We start from the raw sequence: 22,756 nt of genomic DNA, 5'->3' as shown, positions 1-22,756 counted from the left end.
CCAGAACATGCCCACTGGGGCTTTTTTGTTTGGCACCAGAGCTTGTGCACTGGGTACCTTAATGGGACTGACTGGGACTGACTGGGAACTTAAGAAAACATATATCTTCTGTGAGGCTCAGAACAAAAGGCCCTGGAGAGTAATCATTTCAATGTGAAGAAATCAGTGAATTTAGAAGAACTGTCCAAAATAATACACATTTGCCAGAGTTTTAGATTTTAATGTACTTCAGTGGGGAAATGTGCTTTTTGGTCCCAGAGGCTTAATAGGCTGCAGTACCTCCAGTAACCGCTGGAGTTTGCGTGTTTCTGGGAGAAGGACAATCCTTGGTCCCCTGTGTAGGACAGAGTCCAACAAGAGAATGGTCCTTTTCACGACTCTCAGGGCTTAGAGAGTAACACCACCAATGCTCTATTTACAGATTACAGCTCTGTGCTCTTTGTTACTGCCGAAGCTATAAGTTCTTGAAGGGGTATAGGTGAAAACAACATTCATAGTTTACGTGGAAAGTAGAGTCTGATTCACTTGTTACCAACTGGAACATCCTAGGCACAGAAGCATGGAAGGTAGAATGAATGCAGAGCTGAACATCTGTCCAGTAAATAGAATATCTGTGGTATGGATGAATGCACAGATTTCAGGCCATCTGCCTGCAGGAGGAAGGCCCGGTGATAGAGGGGAAGGTGATTGCTTTTGCAAACATGCTGCATTGCAGCCCTGAGAAAGCAATGCCATGCTCGGCCAGAGTGCAACCAGGTTAATAGAGGTGCTGCACAGAAGCCATTGTGTGTACTGACTGAAGGACAGTAAGTGTTAATTGGTTTCCCTGAATTTGTAAGCTCAAGTACCCAAACTGCATGCCTGAACTGCACTTATCTTGGCACGTGTATGGACTGGTAATCTAGCAAAGCAGTTTACCGGATAACATTGCACCCGTGTGCAGTGCGGTCCCAATATTTCCATAAGTGGCTTTGATACAGTATGAATTTGGAACTCAACCTAATTTGAGTTCCAAAATCATATCAAAGGCCATCTTGATATGGCACATACAATAGGGGTGGAAACATAGAACAGCACTCTCGTTCTGTCGTTAAATTTGGCAGTTTGGCCTTTAGGGTGGATGTTGTTTTCTCTGTGACTAAGTACCACTAGATTTGATAATGAGCCTAGTGTGGATCAGGCCCGAATTTGGCAGGAACCGTAGTTTCTCTTGAGATACGACGGCAAACATAATTATCTCCTCTCGCCTTGCTGGTCTGAAATAGTTTGCTGGTGAGAACAGTCCTAGATACCATGCAGTGAAGGCTAAAGAACAGATCCAGGTCACCTGTAATGGCAGTTTGGACCAGAATGTTCCATGTCTCCAGCAGTCTCGTTCTGACGCAGAGAAACTCTGCAATTTAGGAGCCAATATTGCCATTCCATAAAGGCCATGGAGTTACAACTGCACTTTAAATACCTTAAGAAAAATTACTACGCAGACATGGATTGAATCAACTTTCTCTCACAAAAATAGACAAGGTTAGGTGAGTTCACAGATCACCAAAGGGAATTAATAGAATGTGTTTGTTATAAAATATTGAAGTATTTGCTTTTATTTGTAAGTTAAGGACAGGTCTGGAATGATCCCAGAGGATAATGTCATCTGAGAAAAATCTTATTAGCTGGAGGAGAGCCGTGAATTGGTTTCAGTGCAGTGAAAATAATAAAAAGGCCAGGATATTGTGAATGGGCGGGAGGAGAAAAGGCCTGAGTCATCACACAGCATTTCTTCTCTATTACCTGTACTGGGGATTTGCCGGGTTTATGTAAGGATGCGGTCTGCAAACTCCCCTGTGTGTTCACTGGGGTTCCCTGTTGTTCCTCTGGGGACAGCGGTGCTTTTAATGCAAGCTGGGATCCTCTGTCAGCATTAGACTGCACACATTTCTGTAACACTAATATACTGGAGTGTTTTATATACACAGCACTGCCTGTAGTATGCAGGATTGACACCTGAATAACCTGTTCACTTCCTCCTAAAGCTTCTCAGACAACTCAATGTGTTGCACAAGGCCATTAGACGACTCAAAAGGTAGTATTCTATCAAGCAGTACTTAATATTTACTAACTGAATGTCAACATTGACTTTTAATGTATTGGGTGGAGGCACTTTTGTTATGTCAGCTCCAGTGTGTGTGTGTGCGTGTGTGCATGCATGTATGAGTGTGGGTTGTTTCTTCTATTTGAGTTGCGGAAGGAATTTTCTCAATAAATGTATCTAATCCGGTGAGATTTAAACCATTTAAACAACTCTGAATTATTTACACCACATGCATTTCAATGCAGGTTAAATATGAACTGTATGATAAGATAGATTAGATGAATGTGAGGGGTTTTTCCAAGAACAGCTCATTTAAAAAATGCACGTGTGACAATTATGCTTAGTATAAGCAATAGCAGCAGAGTCATCCACTGCTCAGGTTCAGCAGCAATGTGGCAGTGTTGCTATGTGGAGTTGGACACTCGGATTCCAGCAAGTTCTGTACAGCTGTCAGCTCTTCAGAATCCTCCAGTCACCACAATACAGTATCAGGTCTGTCTCTGACCAAAACTCTCACCCAAGCCCATGGTCCTGAACACAAACTAACTCCCTTCAGAATCCTGTGTTATCGATGCGCCTGCATGATCGGATCTGGATACCCTGGGTAATTATTGGCTCAGTGAGCTGATTAATTGCCCCCCGGAGTGTGAAGTTATGTTTATGCATTCATCTGAAGAGATATGGCCGTGTCAAAGCGCCCGGGCTTTCTCCGTTATAGCTACGCATGTCTTATCGCAGCCATGGACAGCAGTGGTAAATGATGGCATGATGTGTGGTCCGGCTCTGTGTGGGGAACATTGTGTAACTGGTGGACCTGGGGCTGTCTTGGGAGCTATGCCCCACTGATAAGAGATGAAATATACGAGGAGAAAGAGACAGGGAAGAAAAAAGGAAAAAGAGGAATGAACTAACAAAACTAACCAGTGAATGTTGATATTAGTCCTTAACGGGGCCGAGTTTTCATCACCAGATGTCTGCTTACATCACGGATGTATGCAGACATAGGGAAGGAATCATTTAGAGAGATGTTGCTTATCGTAAATATAGTAACCATGGGGAGACGACCGATACATACTGTACTGGCAAGGCATGATACTTTTGCTGAGTTATTGCTATGGTGTATATGCTGTACATCTACAGTAGCAAAGCTGAGCTTGTGCTACCGAAAGTGATGTCACCGCCGGCTGTCTGAGCCGCGGTGTTATGCGTCCCCTTGGCTGGGCTCTCTCGGTGCACGATGTAAGAGCTAAAGGTCAAAGCCTGCTACAGACCTACCTCCGGTGTACGCAGCTATATCGGACCAGCACTCCCAGGCCTTTCTCAGTACCCCAGTATCATGCCAGTTTAAACCCTCTAGCAGCTCGCTAAATTGGGAGTCCTGACCCCTCAGGCTAGCCGCCCCTCCCAACAGCTGTCACCAGCATTCCGCCACCTGCCTGACTGACCCACTTTGGCCGTCTGGCAGCTGAGGGTTCTGACCAGAGGTAGGCTTCAAGAGCCTATTTAAAAAAAAAACGGATAAATGCTCGGATGAAAATAGCCCTGTCGGATATTGCTGTTTACACTGCTTAAACTGCACTGTACTGGTAAAGCTGTGCTCTGCACATTCTGCACCACTCTCCAGCTTAGGAAACGTATCAACAGGGAAATAAATAGGTGTGAAAGCATATCCAAACAGAGGAGGAGGCACCTTATTGACCAAAACCTGAAGGGCAGTTATTTACATTGTGTCCAAACATTCAAGTGCAAGCCAAAAGGAAGTAAGAGAGAAAATAACAAAATAACCAACATGCCACTGTGCTGATGTTTAGTGCAGTAGTATTGTGCACCAACAGATCCCAATGACTTATGGTAGCAGCCATTTTATTACTGCGGAGCATTCTATTTTTCTCAGGATTTATTATTGAATAAAACATTCCAAAACATGACATTCTTGTAGTTACTGCCTTTTTAAGATAAAGAAAAGCTGCATGATGATATCTAAACAAAAAAAATAATTTATAATGCTTGGCATTAGTGTAAACCCACTCCTTTCCCCCCTTCTACTTGCCGACTTCCGCTTGCAAGCTCCTACAGTACATGTCCCATAACTCCTGGGTATATGTAAAAGCACATATCAGCGACACTTTAAGTATCTCCCAGAATCCAGTCACGATAACCCGGAGAACAAACATGTCACTGGTGCAGCAGATGGGAAAAAATGTTCCAAGTAAAAATATGTGGAAACCTGTTGTTCACCAATGTGCACCTCTGGCAAACAACAATCAAATGAGAAAATACCAAACCAGTTGAGACAGGACCACATTCCCGCTGTGGGGATAGAAAATAAGGTGGTTAGCGTGATGCATTAATGACAAACAAGCATATGTTTTAACCTCATGTTATATCGGTGAAGAAGATTATTTATTGGACAGTCACATTTAGCAAACAGGTCAAAACAGATTCATTACCTAATGTATGTTGTGCCAAACGGACCATTTCTCACCCCCCTACAGAACCCCACATCCCTTTCCCTGCATCCTGGATGTATTTATTTTGGGGGGCGATACTGAGTTGCCATGTACCTATAAATCTTCAGTGGGAAAGACAAAGTTGTAAGTCATCTCTGTTTCGGCATCTGCCTCCCCTCCAAAGCTCGAGACCTTCCCAGAACAGTTGTTCAGTAGCTGGCTGGGCTCTACGGCAACGTTAGCCTTGTGGTGTCCATAGTCAGGCTGTTTGAGCGACCCCTACTGGCCGGCAGTAGGAGCAGCAGCGGTACAGTATTGTGGCTGAACAGCAGGCAGGCCCAGATACTGTACAGGCTTCTCTGCCCTCCATTCCACTGACCTGTGAGCAGGCACAGCTGCTCCCATCCTTCATCTGCTAATACACTTATATGCCCCTGTCAGCGCTGTCCAGACCAGTGTACTCCTCTCTGCTGCTCTCCTCTCCTCTCCTCTCCACTACTCCCTCCAGCTCTTTTCCCCATTAGGCTGGAGCATTTTCCCACTTGGAAACTTGGAAGCCAGAGTCCTCTGTGATGGCTGGTGTTTGGGTAATTCAGGAGTGGGACTGCAGATTGGTCTCTCTGGCTCGTTTCTACCAATTGCACTGCTTCCCCAGCCTTAGAGAATGTGTGCTATTCTAATTATTTATTTGCTTGGCAGACAACCTCATCCATAGCTTACATATTACATATCATCCAGGTGTGCAGCTGGATATTCTCTGCAGTGGTTGGGGTTAAGCGCCTTGCTAAAGGGAGTAGCAGTGCTGTACCTGGGGTTCAAATCTGTGGATATCTGGTTAGGAGCCTCACTTGTATCACTTCAGTACTTGAGTACAATGTGGGCATAATACTCTAACAGTGGAGGTCGGGATCTGTGGTGCAAGAGCCTTCTTTCTTTGATTGGCTGATGTCTACAGTAATGAATGGCCCAGTTGTACTTGTACAGTTTGCCTGTTTACACAGCTAAGTGTTTTTTAAGCGTATAATGGCAATACGATTTAAACCAGTGAGCTTCTGATTACAAGTCTGGATTCTTATCCTCTATAGCACTCTTCAGTATTTTAAGTGGATTCTCTCAGCCTGATTCGCAAGCTAAACACATTTACTGTTGTGATTTGATTCCATGAATTTAGCTCAACAAGGTCAGACTTCTGAATGGAACCAAGTCATTGTGACGCTGTGTTCTGCCCTCTCATATTGTAAAAGTTATATTAAAGGAGCTGGTGGTATGGCAGGCTTTGATCAGTGGATTCTTTCACAGTCACGGTGATGTGCATATCCTGCAGGTTTTCCTTTAAAACCCCGAAAAGCACAAAGGATTCTTCCTGTCACCCGTGTCCAGATCTTTGTCTCTCCACCAGCGTCCTGGTCTGCAGCCTGTCTCAGGTGAAATAATCACACCGGCTCAGTGGAAGCAGGGCTAACAACAGGTGGTTGGCCCCGGCAACCGTGATGTCAGTACCTAAATCAAGAGGCTCACTTCCTCAGTGGATCCCTGCCCAGGCTTTCTCTCTTCCAGCAGAGTAGAGAAAAGCGTCTCGAAGCCTGTATTTCTGAGGGAAAGAAAATACAGGGATGGGTTGGATGATTGTGTATCAGGTTAGAGGACAGACATCTGTCTCTCACTCTTTCTCGAGTTGGAGGGCTATCTATGGGGTTAGAAGGCTCTCCCTTGCGTTGGATGTCTTCTCTCAAAATGGAACGGCACTCTCTCGGGCTGGTCCGTTCTGTCTCTTAGGTTAGACGTGTTGAACCCCTCCCCCCTTTTTTGGGGGGATCCTGAGTGAACAGTTCCATCAGGAAGCGAGCGGTTCCATCAGCCCCCATGGCTTCTCTTTTCCACACATCTGGTTTCCGACACAAACGGCTCGGCGGAGATCGGCTCGCAGTCTTTCAGAACGGCGCACGTCCCCTTGGGCTTGTCTCCTCCTGAGGTGATGGGGGGGGCAGACGCATAGTTTCGGGGTTTATGAGCCTGTGTTTGTTGGAGGTAACTCCGCAAGACATTCCTCATTGTGTCACATCTGACTGGAAAGGGGGAGCAGGACCATTGTTCACAGAGTCTTCCAGGTCCCGTCGAAAAGCAGGCCAGGTATTCCCACCACTGTCCTCATCCCCAAACAAAAACAGGATGGGATCATCCCAGCATGCACTTGGTCTGTGAGTGAATGGCCTGCTAACCTGTGAAGGTTTGCGGATACTCTAGCCCTTGGGGCTTTGAGATAAAGCACTCTCAGTGTTAGCTGCAGCAGTGTTGTGTGTTGTTACAGGCGTGTGTCAGGTTTTATTTGGGGTCAAAGACGCCTTTGGGGGGGAGGAACAGCAGTGAGTGGCCTCTTGGCCCAACAAGGATGGGGGCCTCATTCAAACCACAGACTTCACAGTTGGTGGCATCTGCCTGGTGCATAGCCTCGAGCCGTTTGGCTGGTGGTTGTAACAGAACAGCTTTATTGCTGGGGTGGATGGTGGCCATGCTGTAAGAAGGTCTCTATGGTGTTAATAGCATCAAACAAACTGAAAAATATTTAAGAAAATGGTGGTACTTTTGGCTCTGATACCTGTTCAGGAATTGTTACTTATATATTTGTCTCTGGGGTAAGTTCTGGTAATTGTAGCTTTGAAATTTACAACTGCAATTTTAGCACATTTTTGTCTTTTTGTCCAGAGGTATACTGGAGAGTAAAAAAAAGTAATTATCACCTGTCAGTTGCTCGAAATTTAACCTTATGGATTCCCATAGTTTTTACATAAAGCACACTCTACGAGGGTACAACGGCAGTGGTGTGTCTTCGAATCAAACCTGCTGCTTCCTGGCTCACAGTCCGCTGAGCTTGCCCTTTGCCCTCTCTCTCTTCCTCTCCGGGCCCTGTGCGCTTCTGGAATGGCAGAGGGTTGTAGTTTCGCCGGCGTGACACGGGGCCGTGCAGCTCATCGCTGCAGGAGGCACGGAGCGCGGTCCGGAGGGGCCGGCTCGGCCAGTCGGCCCTGTATCTCTGTATGGGGCCTTTGTGCGGCCTGCCACTCACGGCCCCTGCCTCATTACCTGTCCGTCACAGTGAGAGTGAGCGGTGTGGGTGGCAGAGAGCCCCCAGCGTGTGGAGTTTATAATCCCACGGGCCGCTGAGTGACTCACTGCACAGGCAGGTGCTGTTCGTGAAAGGTGTTTTTGTCTTCACGCGGCACAAATGAATTTGACCCGCTCCGAGTAAAAAAAAAAAAGGAGAACATGTTCGATGTGTAGCATGTCCACCTTGGTCTGCAGCCTGTTTCCAAAGCAGGAAGGAACCCCTTTGTTGGAGTTGAACGCGCAAAAGGTTTTTTAGGCAACGCTCAAAGCACTTGGATATTGTCTGTTATAAATATTTCCACATTTTCAATACAGTTTTGAAAATTGTCCAGTCTGTCATTGTTTTGTTCTTATACTGTACTGTAGGCGGGAGTGGCCCCCTGGCTCTAACCACATCTTATGTGTAAAATAAGTGAAAAACAGAGTGAAAATTACTAAAAGCATATTCAGATGTAAAAACTCCTCTGCTTCCTCTTGTAATTAGTCTGTGACATTTTCATCAAAAGCATATCATTGGTTTTCAAGTACTACAGTAGACAGTATAATACTGAATTGGCAGGAATAGCATACTGTAAACAGCTCTGAATAAAGGTCATTAGCAGCACAGTGTGCATTAACAATTACACTCTGTCTCGTCGGAATAAACACTCCCAGTCAGCTAAATAGATAGAAAACTGGCTGCAGGTCAACAGCTGTGGACTTTCTGTTGAAAGTGGTGGGGGTATTCTCCCCTCTAGATCAAATAAATCCCAATCCCCCAAAAATCCCAGTGATGGGGACACTGTGCTGTAGGAGATGCCATCTTTTGGATGAGATGCTAAACCGAGGTTGTGGTCCCTGAAAAAGATCCCATGGGACTAACCATAAAGATGAGGGAGGTCCCTGCACTCCAGGTCTAACTCTTTCAACCTGCCATAAATCATCCTCCAGATTAATTGGCACTTTGCTCTTCAGCTGAAGTGTGGGAAGTGTTCTTGTTTATAATGGTTGCCACGCATCACTTAGGTGTGCGTTAGACAATGGTAATGTCTGAGTGGGTTTGTCCCTTCACTGTAAAGAATATAAGGCCTTTAGTGTTGTTGTTGTTGGTGTATTATTATTTGCCTGTTGTCTGCTTCTGTGTGGCTGTCTGTGTGTGTGTGCTTATGCGAGCACTGTATGTGAGTGTGAGTTGAAAGGGTGGAATGAGTAAGTGATATGGTTGCAGGCACCCATGCGATGTTAAAGTCAGTGGTGAGGCAGTCCCAGAATTCACTGCCACACTTATTCCTCCACCTGTTGTGTGCCACTTTCATTTTTCACTGTATCCTGTAGCATGAGTACATGATTCATGATTTTATGGTGAGGCCTCCTCAGAAATGGCTTCCCAGTGAGACCCCAACTCCATTTCTCCCAGATGGAGAGATTATTAATAGCTTTTCAATACGCAGCCATTCATTATATGACCTAGAAACATGATTGGGTTCATACATGTATATAAATACATTACTTTTTCCCAGGTTCTGTGGGATAGTAGGATGTGAGGAATCATGGGATACATTCTCATATCACGAGATCGCATTAGCTGAGATATGCCAGGGTATCACTCTCCCAGGATAAACTATCCGGGCGGGTAGAGAAACCTGATCTCCCAGCAATGGTTTTATATTCTGCACGGCAGAAGGATTGGAGGTCTATAGAGGGAGGGCGGGCACAGAGCATTATTAAAGCCTGCATTACAGCAATGAGTGTTAATAAACATGCTATCATGTCATCACACGATGAAAAGACTTGTAATGCAGATACACACTGCCCATTATGTTTATGTCTCGTGAGAAAGTAGATATTAGCCTACAAAGTATCTTTGTTTCCAAAGCTGGATTACTCCGTCTCCTCACGGAAGAGTGTGCGTTTGTTCTTTTCTTCGCGCGTTTCTCAGAACGGTGTCAGAGAAGGTGAGACCTGGTGACATAATCCAGTCACAGCGCTCGCTCTGCCGCCTGCCGAGCCTCTCGCTTCGCGCCGCGCTGCCCCAGACAGGAAGTGCAGGGACTGTGAGGCCCTCTGGGTAAAGTCGGGCCTGTTCCCAGCGGCGGACAGCTGCCTGTGTGGCCACGGCTCGGGCTCCCTAATCAAAACCACCTCTGTCATGATCCCGCCATCTGTCTCTCATCAAAGCACAGCATTCATCTGAACAAATGCCAGTAGAGGTAGCAGGAACAAATTAATTAAAGTATGTATACATATAAAGTATGTAAACACACACACACACACACACACACACACACAGGAAAACTGACCCACTGAACTCTTAATGGAGTATGATATTTTTCTCGTCTGTTGGGCTGTTGCCTTCAAACCCTGACTAATCTGGATTGATCTCAGCGTTACCTGAGTTTCTGGTGGTTAATGGTTTCAGCCTGACGGCATTAATCTGGTTTTATTGACCCACTGCTCGCTGCATGTTTTTGTTGAGGGTTTAAAAAAAAAGATGAAAGGGAGGAAACTGGGTCAACAAAAGAGGCATCTTACGACATTGTGCTCACTTTGGGAGGTCCTCCTCCCTAATTACTCCTGTTCTACTCTCCTTAAATGAAGAACAGGAGAGACAGAGACAGGGGAAGAGAGAACGAAGAGAGCCGGGAGGGGAAAGTCACTATTGTTATAACGTTCCCGGTCTCGTGACAGCAAGCAGAGAGAGGTCGGTGCATGAAACCAGATGACTCGTCCTAAAAACACCGGGATGGAAAGAAGAGGAGGATTTTGTCTTTTTGCCATGGCGGAGTTTGTGTTTTGCGACGGCCGTGCCAGCACCACTCCTCCTGGAAGCTGCTGGCTAGCCTCGCGCTTCGAAGCCGACCGCACTCACCTCCGAGAGACTCGACGGTCCTATCCCACGGGCGCGCTCGTGGCTAAATCCGGCCCAGCCCGCCCATGGAAGATGTTTTGCAGTGGCCGTCCATAAACAGTGCGGTCATAGGAAAAAAAAACAAAAGGTCATCATTTCATACGGCGGTTTCAGAGGAGAGGAGTTTATATTGTGCAGAACAGAGCGAGGGCAGCAGGGCGGCTGTGTAGCATAAGGCTTAGGGGACTGGTTGTGCCCTTGAGTGAGTTACTTCAGGAAAGTTTACAGCTGTATAAATGGCTGTATGTCCTACTGTATTTTGTGGAAGTTGCCCTGGATAACTGTGTGTGCTAACTGCCGTAATGTAAGCGTCTGGGGAAGAGGCAGTAGTAGCTCACTCTCAGGTAGAGGCTGTGTTTGGAGTAGGTTACAAACATAGAGTGAGCCTGTTTATCTTGTGTGACAGCCGTTTGTTTGAGATGCATCAAGTGCCAAGACAGGTCTGCATTTACCAGCTAACAGTGTCATGTTTTGTGTCTGGCCAGTTTCTGTAGCATATGATTATGATCAATGATGTAGGAGACTACTGTGATGCGGCGTGTGTGTGTGTGTGCATGTGTGTGTGCAATCACACCCTAGGCCTACATCCCAAAATGATTTTCCATCCTAGCATGTTACTTGTGGAGATGAAGCACACAGCCCACCCACAGCTTGGGAGAATGAGCTTCTACAGATGACAAACACTGACATAACACAGGTATCAAACCTCTCACACACACACACACACTCACACTCTCTGACACTCATATTCCGGATGCAGGCGTTGAGCGCAATTTTACATTCACGACTCGTACATCACGATAACAAATGTCCAATGGGGTTGCTCTCTCTTTATCTCTCTCTTTGTCTCTCTCCTCTCTTTGATGCTTTTGTGAGCACACTCCTGAAAGCAAACAGTGTAATTTATGGCTACATTTCCTGGCTGGGGCTAAGCTCGGTGGGGTCTTTGTGGTTTTCTGGAGTAGTCTCAGGATTCGGTTTATGTATTGCTGCACTTCTTATCAAAGGCCTGGACTACATTAGTCATCCTTTTATTTTTATTGTTTATTTTTCTGGGAGATGCATGGGTTCATGGGAGTGGGAGGGGAGGGGTAGGGGTGGCAGACATGGCCAGTTAAGATGGACATTGCCCTGAGGGTCGTATTCAGGGGGCTCTCAGTGAGTGGGGAGAGAGAAGTTCAGTCTCACCGCACACACAAGTGTGAATTTAAGTGTTAACACACAGGACAGAAGGGCTTCAGATATAGCTTTTGATAATGTAACTGTCTTATTAAGTGTTGGCAGTTACAACATTAGTGGGAGAAAGCATAACACATGCTAGTATTATTATAAAGAACAGTATATATGAAGGTCACTGGCTGGGATTTTGAATGGATGCCTTTGGTAATGCTGTACTTACAGTATCGTTGCATTTTCAGTGAAAAGTGGAGGCAATTAAACAACTGTGTTTGCAGGTGTTGTGTGTGTGTGTGTGTGTGTGTGTGTGTGTGTGTAGTAATTATAGCGAGATGTGCAGGGAAACATTAGCATCTGCTGAGTGAGCAGGAACTGCTCCATAAAGTTTCTGTGGTATCAGTCCCTGGGCTAGGAATCACACTCCTGCCAAGGGGATTCCGTGGCACAGTTTCTGTCCCTGCCTATGGCAAGTGTGATGAGGTACTGAACACATATATCACGGCTCATCATTTTTACAACTATAATTATCATAATCACAATATGAACGTAATGCTGTAGAAGATAAAACTTTCAGTAACTGTCGAAAAGCGGAATGACACGTGAGAAAATTATGCACCAGTTAAACCTCTGCCTCTCTGTCGGTGGACCATGAGTGTTTTTCTGGAATTTTCTGAAATCATTTTTTCCATCTCACACTCTCTTCTGTGGAAGCCCTGTGCAGTCTTAAGATCCAGGCGTTGACTGACAGGGACAAAATATCATCTTGGCAGCGATGCCCTCAGCTGCACTCTCTCTCTTTCTTTCTTTCTCTCTCGCTCGCTCTCTCTCTCTCTCTCTCTCTTTCTCTCTAACACACACACACACACACACACACACACAAACAAACGCAACAGGACTGTTTGCAATCCTAACAATGTGGTTTAATTAACGTGCGGTGGTTGACCTTTTACACACACAGAAACACAACACACCAATTGCCCCAGGCCCTCTGGCTGTCTGGTGACCCAGATGTTCCGAATGTACCCACCCCCCTGCCAGATCAGACCATGACGGAAGAATGGATTATCCTGTTGTTCCCCCCTGTGCGTGAGACCCACAGGGTGTGCCCAAGTTTCACTGCTATAAGGCCCGTTCCCCAGGGCTCAGTGCTTCCGCTCCTGGGTGAATACACGGCCCCTGCTGCAACCATGGGGATCTTTTTCCCCTGCAATGCACGGCACTGCAAAGCCCCTACCTGTGTGTGTGTGTGTGTGTGTCCAAGAGACTATGAGAGAATGAAAGAGAATGAGAGTCGGGACTTATATTGTAGTAATGGAGAATACCCACACCCATGCTCTCACTTAGTTATTTATTATTTAAGAATGATTTCCATGGCTTGTGTTCTTTGAATGAGCAGGTACTCTATTTCCCCTGGCTAGCTACACGTAATAGGCTGGGGTGAAGCTCTGCTTGCATAGGTCATCCATTCATGTCACTGCAGCTTCCCTGAGGTTGTCAATCCAGGGGCAGCATGATTAATGCAGGAGGCCATCGAGCACAAAGCGTGTTACAGTACGCCTCCTTTCACAGCTCAATAAGACCTCCAGACAGATGACAACCCTGCTGAAAAAAGCGACTCAAGCTAGGTTTTTAAAACAGCTGGTAGCTGCTTGACCAGTTAGTCCAGCTCCATACTCAGCATGATTTGACCAGCTCAAGCTAGAACAGCTGCTAGCTGGTATAGCTGCATTTACACCAGAGAAAAGATCTCCACTTTCCCCCCACATGCCACTGTCTTCCCTAACTTCTGTCTCTTCCCCTCCCAGTCTGAGGTGCAGAGCGGGGAAAGGCCAGCAGTCTGTAGGTGCTTATCTGTGCCAGCTGGTATGGAACTAATCGGAGGTGAAATATTCCTCATTAGAAGCAGGCCTCTTGGTGAGGGTCACTGGTGTGTAGATGCAGGCAGGGGTCTGTTTCAACAGAGCTGTCTGTTTCAACAGATGTGCTTCATTTTACAGTCCCTGACAGTTTTACTGTGGCCGGTACTATACACAAAGCATTACACAAAGGCCAGAGATGTCAACCTGGAGCTGCTGGAGTGGATGGCTCATTGTGTTGAGGCTGTTCTTGTTTGTGGATTTATGTATAAAATCAGTACTGTGCTGCCCCACTGGACAGCTCACGGCCATAGCATAGCTCAGGGAAGGGAGGGGTTTTATTTGTGGGGATGACTGTGTCTCACTGTGTACCATCAGCCATCAGTTGAGAACTTACTTGTCTGTGCCATCCAGAGCTGACAGAGGGGGTCACTGTGGTGAGCTCAGCTGATGAGTGCCATTGTCCGTTCCAAACTGGGGGAAAATCGGCATACTGTTTTAAAATACAAGTCTCGCTAACTAGTGTGGAGTTACTAGTGCGAGCTGCCAAACAGGTGAGCCACTCCTTTCACGCTAATCAATTGTCCAATTACTTTTTCTGCCATGAAATTGGGGATTATGCATAAAAAAGGGCTGTACAGGGACCATCCGATATAGATCTAAATACCCTCAAATTAAAGCTGACAGTCTGTAATTTAGCCTCATATTCTTTGTTTTACGCATTTCAAATCCAATGTGCTGGAGTACGGAGCCAGAACTTGTGTCATTGACCCAATACTATGATAGAAAAAAGCTGGCAAAAACAATGGTTCAAGCGATTTGTGGATGGCTCAGAATTCAGTTCTGTCACCACAGCAGCTGGTTGTTTACACGCCCTTTTCAGAATCATGTAACCCGACAAAAGTGATCTAATAAAGACATGTTTGGGGTTAGTGACTATGACAGCATTATTCATTCGATTAACAGAAAGAAAATCGATTCAGTCTGTGGTGGAGGGCTTAAGCATAATTTCTTATTTGTTTCTCAAGGCACACCAGAAATGAAATCAAGCTCTCTCAAAAACATCTGTGTGAACATATCACCCCATACTTGCAGTCCTGCTTGATATCATAGTGCACTTTGAATGCCACAAAGCCCTGGCTTGTTATGGAGCTCCCTGAGGGGTTGCCCTGTTGCTTCTTGTAATGCCAGGGAGCAGCAGCTGTGGATGCTGGTCAGTCAGTACTCCAGTGAGCAGCAGCTGTGGACACTGGTCTGTCAGTAATCCAGTGAGCAGCAGCTGTGGACGCTGGTCAGTCAGTAATCCAGTGAGCAGCAGCTGTGGATGCTGGTCAGTCAGTAATCTAGTGAGTCCTGAACATCCTGGAGTAAGCAGCTGCTGCAGAGCCCTTCTTCCTCTTCAATGACACGGTCAGAGGAGGGGAGGGCGTCTCTGGCACCAGGCCCCAGTCTGGATGTTTTCCCTCCAAAAGCACGGCCGGGCTCTCTGCCACGCAAGAGAGGCATGATGGGAAGGCGGGCTCAGAGATGACATGGCATCATGTTAATCTGCCTCGTTTTTCAATCATCGTCGCTTGCCTCATTGAGGATCATTCATTGCACAATGTGCTCACGGCATTTTTTACTTTTTCAACAAGTTAAATAATAAAATTGCAATTGTGAAAACATTCATGATACAGTTGAGTTGAGCACACTCATGACACAGTCAGATGCATGATAGTTTTCATATGTATCCCATATGTTTTGCATGTCAGTGTTGAAATGCAAGTTTACATTGTTCTATGAATGGAAAAGACAAACAAGAAGGACACATGCATTTTCCCATAGAGATCAGGCTAGACATTGTTTTGGTGATTAATATTTATTTAATTTCATGGTATTTGGATTGGGTAAATGCAGGTTGCAGGGATACACAGGGGACACATTATCTGTGGTTAGTTACTACTTTCCCATGCACAAATGAATTATTACCACGTTCACCATGGTAATAATCTGAGGAATTTGTAGTAAATTATGCCGCACCCAGTGAGTGAGACTATGAAAGCATGCTTCATGGCACCAACCATGGTACCATGTGACCGATTGGCCAGGTTTGATTTGGCTTCACATGTACATATTTGTTTGCTTGCAACTCTTAGTGGTTAAATTTGCTACTTTCTTTTTTAGAGCTCATGCTTAGTGGTATCACTACAGCATCTCCAAAACTTTTAACTACAACTCAGTCGAAACAGCTGTTCACAAGTGAGAACTGACGGTTTGTAGGGTCAAATGTATCCAAGATAATTTTTTGAATGTATAGCCTTTATAGCTGTCACAGGGTTGGTACTATCCTGTTTGGTAAACACATGCTCAGGATGCCTTGGCAAGATGTAGGCCATCTTCCCAGCCTGCTTTGGGGCAGGAAGAGAGACCACACTCTCTCAGTAGCAGACCTGAAGACTTTGGACCTTGTCCTGAGGTGCACTGTCTCCTTGTGTCCCACAGCAGTGCAGAGCTGACATATTTATTATCAAAGACCAGAATTCTCTCAACAGCCAGCCTTTAAAGACACTGTGTTTCAGCACTTGTAGGTCAGTCTGCACTGCTCCAGATCGTGACAATCCCTGGATAGTCCACGCAGGTCTAAAGCCTAAAGGTTCAATTTGCTTGTGTCGTAAACCTTTACCATGCACTATTTTTAGTATTCATAGAAATTCAGTGAGTCACAGCAGTGCTTGCCCTATGTTCACCCTGAGGGTCCTAGCTCAATTTTGACCCAACGGCTAAATAACATGTCTCGAGCCAAATGGTCAGGTTTTTTTGCCTTATTTCGCTTAATTCTCTCCATGTTTATTTTGCTCGACATGGCTTCATTTGGCTTCAATGCTGATATTTTGATTCACTGTATTGCTCTCCCTTTTCTTCTTGCGCAAGCTCTATTTTTATTTTATGCGTGTTATTTAGTGCATTTTGTTTGTTGGCAACTCTAGAGAAGGCCCACTCAGTTTTGAACTCCCAGTGTAAAAGACTCTTTACGCTTATGAGGGAGCTGAAGTAGCTGCTGGCTGGAACAGAGCGAGGACAGGCGTGAGTTGTTAGTGTGACAGAGAGAGAGTGTCCTTCGGGCCGATGCTGCTGGTGCGATCCGGGGGGAAGAATTCCCAGCGCTGCCCACACTGCTGGCAGGCAGACCTCCCTCCAGTCGCTTCAGCTGTGAGGGATTTATTATTCGGCAGGGCAAAGACATTCAACAGGCTTTTGTGTGATTTCCCTCCTCCTCCCTGTTCACATACCCACATACTCTCACACACACGCACGCACGCAAGTACACATACAATGACACGTGCACACACATTCACACACACTCTTAACATACACACACACACACACAATGATGCGTGCCCACACACACACACACACTCATACACACACACACACAATGACGTGCGCCCACATATATACACACACACACACACACTCACACACGCGCGCACACACACACATACACACACACACTCGAGGACACACACACACTCACACACATACTAATGCATACCCTCAGGCACTCGTGCATAGACATACATGCACTCATTTTCTTTGGAACCTGCTTGCTCTTCAATTGACGCACAAGTTGAGCGCAACTGGTTTTGATTTAGGGGAGTGCAGGCTCATAAAAATGAACGACGTGTCGACGTACTGTATCATTGTACATGTACATGCCTCAGAAGCCCACGGCACTGCATCCCCTGCTGCTTACTCCCCAAATCCTCCTTATCCCCATCCTAATACGCGCAGGGCACGTAAAGCACAGAGACTGGCATGCGCAGACACGTTAACGGTAAGAAATAAATCGCTCTCGGTCGTTCTCGGTGGCATGGATCGGGGCCGTGGAATGTTAATGAGGTCTGTCGTTCGGCAGCAGAGCGGCGGGACGGAACGCAGGCCGGCGTGGGACGAGGTGTTAGTGGAGGCTTCGCAAAAATGTCTGCTGCGACCCCGCCAGTGTCTGTGACTGCGGGGGAGAAGGCCTTTTTGATCTGTCTTGCCCCCACTTGTACTAGTATGATATGTAAGGGAGGGTCTATGGATCATTTGCGGTACAATACTTCATATCTGAAAGGTTCGTGACAACCGCAGACACTCAAAATGGTCCCTCGTGTGAAGAAGGCACAAAATGGAGTGATGTACTTTTATAGAGGAGGATAAGAGGCGATGATGAAACGATTATGAAAGAGAATAGGGTTGTGGGAGTCTCCTAGTGCGCAGGGCTGCACACTAAGGTGAGTGTGACTGCTGAGTCACAGATGCACCCAGAAGCTTCTTTAGTGCCTGAGAAGCTGCTCAACACTGCCACACACTGGCGGGAAGGAGGAAGCACAGCGTGGTGGCACTGGGCCGCTCAGACTGTGCTCAACACCTGTGGAAACATATTTAGCTCATCGTTCTGCCCACATCTGAGGGCATCGACCGCAATCCAGCGCACAGATATTCATGCAAACATTGTTCTGTCTCTGTGTGGTGTGCAGTTTAAGGCTACGCTACCTGTTCCAACAGTACAGAACGTCTCCAGGGTTTTGGCATTATCTTTGACCTTTTTGAAACAGTCGGTTTGAAAGTTTCAACAGTCGAATCTGAGCCCAAAAACAATATGTCATTTTAATTTGTACTCTCCGAAACGAGGCGTGGCTGAAAGTGCAGCTTGCTGTGAGCACTTGAGCGTGAATCTTTCAGCGCTCTGTCAGCGCTGCATCTGTGATGAGCAGTGGGGTCACAGTGGGGTCAGGCAGGGGTCACTGGGGGATTTGGGCTGCTGTGAAATCCCTGTATGGAGATGGAGGGTGGGGCTGGTGGACAGTGTGGAGAACTGGAGGAACTTTGTTATCCCTCCAGAGTTGTCTGGGTATCTTAGAGATGAGGTAGTTTACTACACTGTAAACTGATCAGTTTTTGTCTCTCTGTCTCTCCCCCCCTCCCCCTCCTTCCCCCTCTCTCTCTTCCTTTGACTCTCTGTCTCTCCCTATAGAGAAACTGTACAACTCAAATGGACGAGAGTTGAGGAGAGCCCTGTTTTCTCTGAAGCAGATCTTTCAGGTAAAAATCAATTTCATTTATACTTTTTTGACACTTTTTTTGTGACTAACAACACTGCTCTAAAACTCTGTGACGATGGAAACGTCTTCACACAGGCACACATGCACATACACACATCAACACATATATCTACACACACACACACACACACACACACAGCTATTTGGCGAAGTGGCTAACCAGCCCTTAGCTGCTGACAGTTCTGGGAGAACACACTGTCTCTGTGGCAGCTGTATTCCTGACTGTTCTGGGAGTGCACACTGTCTCTGTGGCAGCTGTATTCCTGACTGTTCTGGGAGTGCACACTGTCTCTGTGGCAGCTGTATTCCTGACTGTTCTGGGAGTGCACACTGTCTCTGTGGCAGCTGTATTCCTGGCTGTTCTGGGAGAGCACACTGTCTCTGTGGCAGCTGTATTTCTGGCTGTTCTAGGAGTGCACACTGTCTCGGTGGCAGCTGTATTCCTGGCTGTTCTGGGATGATGCTGGTCCCTGTGGTTTGGCAGGGAAAGTGTAAATCTTTATTTTTGGAGACAGCTGGAAGAAAGCAGGCATCTGGTGCTGACAAAGAGGGCTGGACCTGAGCAGCAGAGAAAACTGCCACACACCTAATATGATTATGACACAGTAGCCCTCTGTGAATGGCAGGAAGTTATTGTTAGTGAGAAAGCCTCACCTATAATATGCAAAAATGCAAGCTGTGTTTTTTATGTCTTAAAGTATGTTTTTTCTTGTACTTCTCAAACATCATAGTATTTATACATCCTTGTTTTCCCTATGTGTGCGTGTATGTTACATGTGCATGAGTGAGTGTGTGGACAGTATGCGTGTATGTGAATGTTTGCGTGTCGGATGGCAGGACTACGATACTGATTGATTTGCCTTGTAAAAGCACTCTTGCAAATGACTCCACTCCTCCTTTATATGTTATCCCCAACCACACGCACATGCAAACACAAAGACATGCACGTGCGCACACACATCATGTAAAAAAAAACCCATTGCCCTTCCTGAAGCCTGTGAGAAAGTGGCTGTGTGAGTGTCAGGTGTGAGGGCAGGCAGACGGTTTTACCATCAGGAGGGAAAGGCTGTGGAAAACATGGCCACTGACAGACAGGGGGCTGTCAGTAGAGTGCTGCTCTTCTCTGGAAACAAGACGAGTGGAAACACCTCCACTTTAAAAACCGTCTGATGTAGTCGATTGGTATTTACTAAATAACTTGCTGGGTACATCTTTCAAATCTATCTAATTTAATCTAAAACAAATGTAAAGTTTGTTTCTGTTTTTTGTTGTGGCTCATTTTGGATGGCCTCTGTCCAAGTTGTTATTTGTATCGTTCACTTTAAACGCCTCCACACCAATGCGTGGAATGGCAAATTGAAATGTGCGTGCGTGCACAGTGACGCATTCCCTCCCGAAATGAGAGTGCACAGTGACATTGGGGAGCAATCAATGACATGGAGGACATTCAGAAACAGCAGTACTGTATATTCCTTCCATTATTGTATTGAACATGAAGGATTATTGAGTGCCTGGTACAAGGGCACTGAGTACATAATGGTAATGAAACTCATCTGTGTTCTGTGTAGCAGCGGAGCAGTTACAGGGTAGACTGCTGCAGAGGATATTACTCTGCTGTGTAGAGCAATCACAGCAGTGCAGTCATCATAGCATAGCATAGCAGTGGTGTAGTTGCAACATAGTTTGGAGCTCAGTAACAGTTGTATGGCTGCTTTGCACAGTGGCTAAGTTGTGTAGCAGTTGTGGAGGTTCTGTGTGGGTTGGTGTCTATGTCTTATTTCCTGAATGTGTATCATGGCAGGTTTGATTTGGGTTTTCATACTATGGTCTTTGAGTGTGGTGATTTCTCTACACAACCCTGGTATAGATATGTTTTAGGTTACAGCTTTGTGTAATGGTGCTGTAGTTGGCTTGGGTTCTCTGTAAGTGTGGTGTATCAACTCTGTGGGCCACTTCTCTGTGCAGTGGTTTTGTAGTTGTTTTTGTGCGGGGTGCCTTCCCTGTGTGACAATGCTTTAGTAGCAGTATATGTTGTAGCTCTCTGAAGGGTGGTGTAGTTGTTGTGTGGTGTTATAATGTATCAATGTTATTTTTATAATGGGAAACAGAGGGAGTGCTCCAGGAGGACTGGTTAGGGGATGGATAGGGGATGGATAGCTAACGTGTGGGTGTCATCTTGGTTTATGGGTTTTACAACCTGAGGAAACAAGTTTACTTCTCCCTGAGAGCCTCTGTTATGAGTTTAAAGGTGTGACCTCTCCACCAAGGTCAACAGCAGTGCAGTGTCTGAATGCTTTATGGCTTCAGCTCCTCACTTGTCACCACTCATCATCTCCTGATGATCCTCACTGCCCACCAGGGATAAGATCACTCCTGCTGATGTTCCTCACTGCACACCAGGGATAAGATCACTCCTGCTGATGTTCCTCACTGCACACCAGGGATAAGATCACTCCTGCTGATCTTCCTCACTGCACACCAGGGATAAGATCACTCCTGCTGATGTTCCTCACTGCCCACCAGGGATAAGATCACTCCTGCTGATGTTCCTCACTGCACACCAGGGATAAGATCACTCCTGCTGATGTTCCTCACTGCACACCAGGGATAAGATCACTCCTGCTGATCTTCCTCACTGCACACCAGGGATAAGATCACTCCTGCTGATCTTCCTCACTGCACACCAGGGATAAGATCACTCCTGCTGATGTTCCTCACTGCACACCAGGGATAAGATCACTCCTGCTGATGTTCCTCACTGCACACCAGGGATAAGATCACTCCTGCTGATGTTCCTCACTGCACACCAGGGATAAGATCACTCCTGCTGATGTTCCTCACTGCACACCAGGGATAAGATCACTCCTGTTGTTTAGCAAGCTGATTGGCTAGATGGATGGTTTAACCCTGACCCAAATGATCAACTTGTAAACATGAGTTTCTGTTCTGGCTGTGCTTTTTGTGCCTATAGCCAAAGGAGGAGGACAGGAGTGAAGCCTCTGTAAATCACCATGGTGCAAGCACACTTTGCCCAGGCTCTGGGCCTTTGGGTGTGCGTGGTCGTCAATCAGGCCACAACACAGACTGCTCTCAGAGACTCATTTACCGCTAACTTAATGAGCTCTCAGAGTCAGGGGGCAACAGGCTCCTAGCAACCAGCAGCTCACCCGGAACAAAACATGGCTCCCACGGAGACAGGAAATTGTGTAGTCGGAGCGAGCTTAGTAATTTATCTCTACTGAGGCCATGGACGGAAAGGTGAGTGTCCTGGTGCCTCACCCAGACACACGTCCGTATGAAAGTGCAATAACAAGACACCCGTTTCATTGGACCAGTCGTAAATCAGTACAGTAAATCAGTACAACCGGAGATTAAAAATGGGAAAATTCTACATTTTATTACAACAGTGCTAGTGATTATTATTGATAAATATGAAGTGTAATTGCAATGGGCAATACTGTAATAGAATACATTTTTATATTGTAAATCATTGTGCAAAATCTGGTCAAAGCAAACCCAGGGATTGCCAGCATGTGAAAATAAGAACAGGTGTTGATCTACGGCAGCCATTAGAATGAAGTCAACAAAATGGAGGAAGGTCATCATAAATCAGGTGTGTGTGAGTGGGAAAGCAGCCATGGCATAGCTTCTGACTTTTATTGCTCTTTACAAGCTTTATTTGACTATATATGAGGCAGAGGAGGATGGTTGATTTACAAACAGACGAGGTTGAGAACTTGCCTTTAAACTTGTACTGTCTGGTTACATTTTTTGTCTTTAACGAGCTTTCTTTTCTCATGCTTTGGTGGGCAGTTCAGTTACATAACATCTCAAACCAGTGGAGCATCATCAAAACAAAGATTGATGTGAGCACTCAGAAGATTAGCGACCCATACTAACCACATACCTGATATTAGCTTTGTATCTCCAACCTCATATTTCTACCTCACTCTTATAAAGACAGGCATTTAGATTGCTTATCGCCAGCACATTACTATTTCACTTATTATTCACTGAACATTGCAGATGGATTCTCTACCTACCTCTTATCATTCATGGACAAAGGTCAGATTTGTCATAAAGCATACATGGGACTTTATTATTCAGCA

At 46.0% G+C, this 22,756-nt stretch overlaps 1 protein-coding gene across 3 annotated transcripts in view; it reads left to right on the top strand.

Moving 5' to 3' along the window:
* fhod3b (formin homology 2 domain containing 3b) overlaps positions 1–22,756 on the top strand; it is a 166,599-nt gene that overhangs the window by 68,214 nt on the left and 75,629 nt on the right. For all 3 annotated transcript variants that reach the window (XM_061245151.1, XM_061245143.1, XM_061245132.1), the window contains exon 4: positions 18,560–18,627. In XM_061245151.1, the coding sequence (XP_061101135.1) occupies positions 18,560–18,627 (68 nt within the window). The remainder of the gene's footprint in view (positions 1–18,559; positions 18,628–22,756) is intronic.

Source organism: Conger conger, chromosome 1 (genome assembly GCF_963514075.1).
Source record: "Conger conger chromosome 1, fConCon1.1, whole genome shotgun sequence".
Classification (NCBI taxonomy): Eukaryota; Metazoa; Chordata; class Actinopteri; order Anguilliformes; family Congridae; genus Conger; species Conger conger.
This window is presented reverse-complemented; position numbering and strand designations above follow the sequence as displayed.